Raw genomic sequence first — 8,576 nt, 5'->3', positions numbered from 1 at the left:
TAGTCACTGGTGCAGTAAGCAGCCCCATCATTCATTTATTTCACACAGAGAAAACAAGATATTAGACTGCTTTAGGCCTGCACCATGCACCTCTTGCTTCTTGCCCCAGGGCTGACACTGAGGAGTGAGACTTTCATAAGTAGTATTAGGTGTTCATGCTGCAGTCCATAAGGTCACAAAGAGTCATACATGACTGAGTGACTGAACTGAACTGAACTAGGTGTTCATGTTCAGGGCTTCCCTGGTGGCTCAGCAGTAAAGACTCTGCCTGCTAATGCAGGAGATGCAGGTTTGATCCCTGGGTCCAGAAGATCCCCTGGAGAAGGAAATGGCAACCCACTCCAGTATTCTTGCCTGGGAAATCCTATGGACAGAGGAGCCTGGAAGGCTGCAGCCCATGGGGTCACAAAAGAGTTTAACACAACTTAGCAACTAAACCACAACAATAACTAAGTGTTCATGAATCTGCAACCCAGAAGAACGGGACAATCAACAACAAATAGGGTCAGTTTTGACCAAATAGGATCCAATGGAGAAATCTTCCCCACTTTATTTTCCTGGATAGAGTATCATAAGGCTTATTTGATAAGGCTTCAGAGATGGATCTGCAGGATTTGCAATAGTCACCCATAATGGTATCTGGCTTATTACTGATTCATCATCTCTCAGCTCCAGATTTCTTTTTGCCTGCTCCTTGATGATGGTGTTGGATTCTGTGACGATTTCTCTTCTGTCACTTGGCACAATGTTAAGACTTGTCACTAGAGGGTGGTAGGAGAACACCAGAGCAAGAGGGGTTTCTCTCCCTGCTTTCTGTGTTGCTTTCAGGCCAGACTCACAGAACATGTCAGTTCCCCATTGCCTGGCACCGTGCGGTTTCTTCAGTGCTCAGCTCCAGCAGTGCATAGCTCCCTCCAGCATTCACACACTGAGCTTGTTCTCCAGCTCTCCAGTGGAACAGCAGGGGTATAACCAGGGCCCAGCCAGAATGGACCAGCACCCCAGCTGAAACAGCTTCCCTACATCTTCTCATTAGCCTTGGCTATGTGGCTGTACAGGGTGAGCTGTCTAACAACCTTGACATCGAAACCTCCTCCCAGAAAGGCAGCCTGGAACTTCCTCAGTCTGAGCCTTAGGCAGCCTCCCCATATTCTAGTTCAAGTGGCACCTAACAGTTATAGGCTTCTCTGGCATCTAGAGTTCGGAGTGTCAACTAAAAAAAATATGTAACAATCTAAAAGTTTGAGAGTTGTGGGGATTTTTTCAGCAGACATACTGAGGACTTCAAACCCATGAGACAGCATCTCAAGTAACAGAAAACTGCTCTGAGGAGTTGTGGAGGGGTACCTAGGATATATAGGAATTTTGCAACAAAGGCAGGTAGTCAGATCAAAAGATTACTGTTAAAAACAGACTAGTTATCTCAAGTTACAGAATTTAATAGTTTTCTATATACAGGAAGATACAAGAGTCCGGGTATGTACATCTCATGTATCTGGGGCCATGTCTTGGGTTTTCTCATCCTGAATTCCCTTAGGGCTCACCCCTGTGAGTGGCTGTGAGAGGCTGCAGTGTGGTAGCTGCTAGATGGCAAGTATTCTTTGTTTCCTTTCTGAGTTCTCACTGCTGACTGTGAAATCCTTTGTTTGCTGTTCTGGCAGGAAATATTTTATTTTTCAAGAGGCTTGGCAACTTCCTATAGAAGCCCTTCCTTGACCTTCCCAGAGGGCAGATTTTTGGCAAGGCTCCCAAATAAGTCACTTTAGTAAACTCACAGGCTTAAATAAAAGAGAGGAAGGTTCTTCCTTGGATGCCCCACCTCAATTCTAGAAGTAGTGATTACTCTTTATATCTTCTCTCATAGGTTCTTTGTATTTCTCTTTTAACTTTTACTAGCCAATTTCCCCACTAGTATACTTTTTAATAGCAGAATTCTTTATATTAAATTTTCCCTTTTCAAATTATTATGTGGTCTCTGTCTCCTGTTGGACCCTTAACAACACAGCATTCAATTTAAAATAAATTTATTACCCTTCTCTTTGACTTCAGTTGTTTCTCATGTATGTTTGCTGACATCACATTATCAATAACATGGTCAGTTTATAACCAAGAATCTATTGCTGGTGGTCAATGCACTGACAATGATTTCCGAAATGCAACAGTATCACAATTACTAAGACTCTCACTTGTGGTTGATTGGATGAGATTCAGGTGGAAGGTGCAATGTTAAGTTACATGGTGACTGTAGTCTCCCATTTTTATCAAAAAACATTTGCTATCAAGATTATGGAATGAACTGACTGTTGGTATCTTCACTGAAAACCTTAGGTAGGAAGATTATTCAATTAGGACAGCCACTGACAATTCAAGAGGTGTGTGGAAGTCAGAGGGCTGCTATAGGAACCTTTAAGGTTCCTTTATCTTATCTCCTTTATGTCCTGCACCCAAAGATCATAAGTTCTAAAAATATCCAGCAGACAATGTAACTGAAAGAGTAACAGAATTTCAAGGCAGCCTGAATGTTCACTTTTGATACATTGTCTTTCATTAAGTCAGAACACTGAAAAATACAGGGAATTAAAAACTGAGGAAGTAATATGATCTTCACTCCCAGAATGTGGACCTTTGCATGAATAAGCCCCAAAATCTCAAAATCTTTTAAGATTTCACACCAGAAGAAAGAATTCTATTCTCATTTTACAGAGGGTAATTATTTTATCACGTCTGGACACCTCACAAAACCAAGCCTGAGTACAGTGCCTTACAACATGGAGCTTCTCCCATGCAAGGTCTGCCCCCATCATTTCTCACTGTACCCAAGCCAATAAGCAATCATATCTCAGCAAAGCATGAACAGGGTAATGTTATTGAAGTTTTGGGAGAAAATGGCTTAACCACTGACATCACTACAGAATCTACCTAAACGTACTACCTGAAACACTTGTAAACCTGGATCTTGAAAGTGTTAGATTTGAGACAGCAGAGGAAGTGACTGGTGATATAAGTTGACATAGAGAATAATTTATTGACATGAGGACGCTCATACATGATTGGAGTTCACCATTACATCAAAGAAGCCTGCAAACTATCATAATGCACTGCTGAGATGGTTGTTTGAAACTTTAACATGATGATTTACCTATAGAAAATTTGGTAGAGATGCCATATCTGCTTGGCAAAATATATAGATATCTAAAGGAGGTGAAAATATTAGAATGGATTTATCATGTAGGACCAGATAATTTATCACATGATTATTTTCTCTGGGAGGAAAGAAAGGATATTCCCTCACTGAGGCAATAAAGAATGTGTCTGCAAGAGAGTATCTGGTGTCTTTGAATAGTTCGGTAGTTGCTGTGCTCTGTAGCCTGGACTTGGTAGTGAAAGCTGCTTCTGTGGAGCAACTCCCCACTAACAATGAGAATAGGGAGATTTTGAGACCACATGGCAGTACTTAACAATCAGAAGTAAGCTAAATAACTGCAGTAGAGAGTAGCAAGTCTTGAATGACAATCAGGGTGGCAGTACCCATAATGATCAGTTGCATTAGAGGATGGCATTGAAGACAAGCTAAGTAGACAGTGACTAGGCATTACTTGAAATACACTTAAAACAGAGAATTTCTGACCATCAGACTGGCGTCAACCACTCTAACAGGAAGCTGTGACTCCTCAGATTATCTGAAAGACTTAAGTCACTTCACATACCGGGTGGTCATCAACTGGATGTGAGTCTTGGTTCCCTAGATGAAATAACCTGCCATGCCATTATAAGTACACAACTACAACAGCAAAAAATACCCAGGTCTTTCCCCAAGTAGACACATGTCCATTTACAAAAGTTCTTGTTCACTGGGGAAAGACAAATACCCAGATTCTTTGAGGACTATTGATATAGGATATAATATCTCACTGATATGGGAAACCAAATATACCATCATGTTCTTGTTTGGTTAAAGTATGAGATTATTGAAGCAAGATGATTGATGGAATTCTGGACCAAGTTTATCTCATAGTGAACTTGATGATTTTCAGTTCTACCTGTGTAGAGATACACAGCTGTATATACAGATGCCTGAGTATATACCTGGCAAGATTACATTTAGTAGCTGGTGAAATCTCATGTTATTACTCTATCTGGGATGTTTAAACCATCATGGTGGGAAAGACAAAGTGCAAGGTCCCATTCACATAATTTATTTATACAAAGCACAAACAAATTATGTGAATGAATGGTTGTCCTAGAATCCTATGGAATCTATCACTGGTTTTATGGGTGGATTGGTGGACAATTTGGTGCTAAAAGAAAAGTATAGCCGCTCAGTCATGCCTGACTCTTTGTGACCCTATGGACTGTAGCCTGCCAGGCTCCTCTGTTCTTAAGATTTTCCAAGTAAGAATACTAGAGTGGGTTGCCATTTCCTTCTCCAGGGGATCTTCCAGACCCAAGGATAGAACTTGGGCCTCCTTCATTGCAATCAGACTCTTTATGGTCTGAGCCACAAAATATAATACAACAGCAAAACAGTCCCACACATGGTGGTCATAAAAAAAAATGATGAAAAAAATTATCATAATATGCAGTTCTCTTGGTTGTCAACATTGTGTAGAAAGAGAGGTTATCTGACTTATGTGGATATATATGGACTTCTGTACTTTTCTGAAAGGTGTGGATAGTTGGTCATGGGACAGAATAAGATCAACTCTGAAAGAAGAGAAAAAAGGAAGTCTGTAGAAGATGTATGTGAAGTACATATTGAAGAGGGTCATAAAGAGTGAAAATCTTTTATCTCATGCTGAAAGTTAAAGAGTTAATCACTCAGTCATGTCTGACTCTTTGTGACCCCATGGACTGTTGCCCGCCAGGCTCCTCTGCCCATAGTATTCTCCAGGGAAGAATATTGGGGTGGGTTGACATTCTCTTCTCCAGGATATCTTCCTGACCTGAGGATCAAACCTGGGTCTCCAGCATTGCAGACAGATTCTTTACCATCTGAGCCATAAGGGAAGCCCCTTACCTCATGCTACCACCCACCAAATCTCATGCTACTACCCACCAAACAGTACACACCTCAGTGGAGGAATTCAATAACCAAGTGGAGAGAACCTACATAGAAATATCACTGGGCCTTAGCTCCACTGATGCTGGTCCAGTGGGCCCATAGATGGAGTCGTAATGGCAGAGTTAGAAATAAAGCATGAGCCAAAAGTATGAGCTCTCTTTTCTCAAGGCTGATCATGGGGAAACAGTACAATCCTCATTCCTGGGATGTTAAAATGTTATTACAAGTGTTTAATGTTCAGCTAACAGCAGCAAAACTGATCCAGAGCACTTGATATGACATTTTACATTCACACTGGGTATGCCCCTATAACATAATAAAGGACAAAAATAAATTTACCTACATAAGATCCAATGTTAGGTTACACTGATGTATATTTTAGGATCCACTCTATATATATCTGTTTTGGAAGCATGCAGAGAATTGAGAATTTTTAAGAAAAAAATTTCAATTATTAGAAGTGTTTTTTTGTATATCATTCAGAAAAGAACTGGCTTATTAATAAAGTTACCTACATAAATCTGAGCTTTTATTATTGCAGAGTCTGGTGAATATTTTATTCAGGCATCATACTACTTTCAAATATAAATATTTGTTTATATATATTATTTCACTTTATCTTAAAAACAAAAATAATTTTGGTGTTATTAATATGAACTTACTGAATAAGAAAGCTAAGCAAATATCATACAACCTATAAGTTGAATAGTTTGTACTGTTGGAGGCATATCTAGGCATTTGGTGGACAGTTACACCTTTCTACCAAAGCATTCATTCAAAGCACTTAACTCTGAGACAGCTAAAGATTAGATTTGGAGTCGCTTCTGAATTAAGACCTTGATAACAGCCTTTTGAATCTGCTTAGTCTTCACACTGTAGATGATAGGGTTGAGTACAGGAGGAATAAGCAGGAAGATATTGGCCATGATGGTGTGGACAAAGGGAGGTGCTGAATGGCCATAGCGATGGACAAGAGACAGGCTGATGAGAGGGATGGAGAAGATGGCAACAGCACTGATGTGGGAAATGCAGGTGTTGAAGGCTTTCTGCCTGCCCTCTATGGAGGCGATGCTGAGGACAGATTGGATGATCAGGACATAGGAGAGCAAGATACAAGGACAGTCAAACCCTGTCGTGGAGAAGAGTGCAAACAGACCAAGGATGCTGTTGATTCTGTTGTCTGTGCATGAGAGTTGAATGAGATCAACATGGTAGCAGTAAGAATGTGAGAGGACCATAGAACTGCAGAAGGACAGCCTCTTGACAACAAGCACAACTGGCAACATGACAGCAACATTTCTTGTCAACATGCTCATCCCAATCTGGGCGATCCTGGCATTGGTGAGGATGGTGGTGTATCTCAGTGGATCACAGATGGCCACAAAATGGTCAAAGGCCATGGCCAGCAAAACCCCAGACTCCATGAAAGTAAATCCATGGAGAAAGAACATCTGAGCAACACAGGCATTTAAGTTGATCTCTCGGGCTTCAAACCAGAAGACACCAAGGGTAGTGGAAAGTGTGCACAGGGATAAGCTCAGGTCTGTGGCTGAAAGCCTAGAGAGGAAATAATACATGGGCTCATGAAGGCTCTGTTCACGGAGGACCACAAACAGGATCATACTGTTCCCAGAGAGGGCGCCGGCATACAGGAGGCAAACAGGGATGGAGACCCAGATCTGGGCCACTCTCAGGCCTGGAATACCCATCAAGAGGAAGGTCAGAGGCTGAGCACTGGTATTGTTGAGGACCCACATAATGAGGGGCTGAGAAGACAGGGATATTTGAATAATTAAACATAACATATGATAAAAATATAGCTTATCATTAGACACTCTGAGAGTCACTAAATTACTATTACTGATCTAGGAATTTTAGTATTTTATGAGTTTTATAGAGCCACAAGTTTCTTTCCCTGACTCTCAGTATTTCTCATTTTTGAGAACTGAAGATTCCCTGAATTATTTTACATCAAATTTTCTTAAGTCTATAATTGTCTTTGGAGAAGGCACTGGCGACCCACTCCAGTACTCTTGCCTGAAAAATCCCATGGACGGAGGAGCCAGTTCTAAATTTTTCTTAACTACATTGGAGAAAAAGTCCCAGTGTTCTTGTAGAATACCAGGGAAACAATATGCTGATAAAACTGACTTTAGTTAGCAGTTGGTGGCAACAATAACACAGTTCAATTTTTCTTAACTATAAAAGTCCCCAGTAGAATACCTAAACAATATGCTGATAAATCTGGTTTCCAGGATTTTTTTAATAATATATTGATCCTAGAATAAAGAACCAAAAAAATAAGTTCATATTTGAAATGTGGATATTACTAGGTTTTCCTGGGATATATCCAGAAGTATGTAAAGAATCTGACTACAGTGCAGGAGACCTGGGTTCAATCCCAGGGTAGAGAAAATCCCCTGGAGAAGGGAATGGCAACCTACTCTAGTATTCTTGCCTGGAGATTTCCATGGACAGAGGGGCCTGGAAGGCTATAGTCAGTGGGATCACAAGAGTTGGACACAACTGAGTGACTAACACACACATGTCTAAGGCATCTCCAAGACTCAGATGTTTATATATATGATGATGGGCCAAAGAATCACACTAAGAAAAATCAGTATATTTCTCATTCATTGAAATTTCCCTGTGTTGTTGACAAATACTAGTAAGAACTATATGATTTTACCCATACACTAACTCTAGAAGGTAGGTAGTATGTATAAATGTATATATGGCATATGAGGAAATGAAGACTTAATTAAATAATCCTCAGGTTGATCTTTAAAGATAAAGATAACAATTGTTGAGAGAAACCACATATTTAGCAAAGGTGAAGGAAAGAAGGAAAGTAAAAAAGGAAGGAAGGAAGAAAAAAAGACAAAACTTGCAATTATTTTAACAAAGTCCAGTAACACCTCATTTTGATAAATTTGCCAAGCTACTGCTAAAATGGTTTCCTTGGTAGCTCAGTGGTAAAGAGTCCTCCTGCAAAGAAAGAGACATGGGTTCTATCCCTGGGTCAGGAAGATCTCCTGGAGAAGGAAATGGCAACTGACTCCAGGATTCTTGCCTGGGAAATCCCATGGACAGAGGAACCTGGTGGACTACAGTTCATGGGGTCACCAAAGAGTTGGGCATGACTTAGTGACTAAACAATTACTGAACCACAAAGGCTAGCATTTCTTAAATACAAACCATGTGACAGATGTTATTATCTTCATATCCATAATCTGATCTAATAATCATAACTATCCAATCAAGTATCAAAAAATGTTATCTCTAATATATAAATGGGGAAACTGATGTTTAAAGTGGTTAAGTTAATTTGCCCCAAATTATGGAGTTAGATATAGAAGAGCTGAAGTTGGAACTTTCATGTATGACCCCAGTGCATGTATGACCTCATTCAGTGAGGCTGAGGCACATACAGAAGTGGTCTCTAACATAGTCTGACAAATGTCCATGACAAATATTTTTTAGATGTTTACTTTCAGACACCTAAAATGTTAAT

At 40.1% G+C, this 8,576-nt stretch overlaps 1 protein-coding gene across 1 annotated transcript; it reads right to left on the bottom strand.

Annotated features, from left to right (window-relative positions):
* Positions 1-5,868: 5,868 nt before the first annotated feature.
* LOC102281517 (olfactory receptor 51F2) lies at positions 5,869-6,819 on the bottom strand. The gene has a single exon (XM_005910869.2). It carries the CDS (start codon positions 6,817-6,819, stop codon positions 5,869-5,871), a length of 951 nt encoding a protein of 316 aa, XP_005910931.2.
* Between the last annotated feature and the right edge of the window lie 1,757 nt (positions 6,820-8,576).

The sequence above is a fragment of the Bos mutus genome, chromosome 15 (genome assembly GCF_027580195.1).
Source record: "Bos mutus isolate GX-2022 chromosome 15, NWIPB_WYAK_1.1, whole genome shotgun sequence".
In the NCBI taxonomy this organism is placed as follows: domain Eukaryota; kingdom Metazoa; phylum Chordata; class Mammalia; order Artiodactyla; family Bovidae; genus Bos; species Bos mutus.
The sequence above is the reverse complement of the archived record's forward strand: the minus strand, read 5'-3'. Positions and strand labels throughout refer to the sequence as shown.

Bases quoted from the DNA above. Each gene is read 5' to 3' on its own strand.
- LOC102281517 (XM_005910869.2), bottom strand. From the start codon at position 6,819: ATGTGGGTCCTCAACAATACCAGTGCTCAGCCTCTGACCTTCCTCTTG.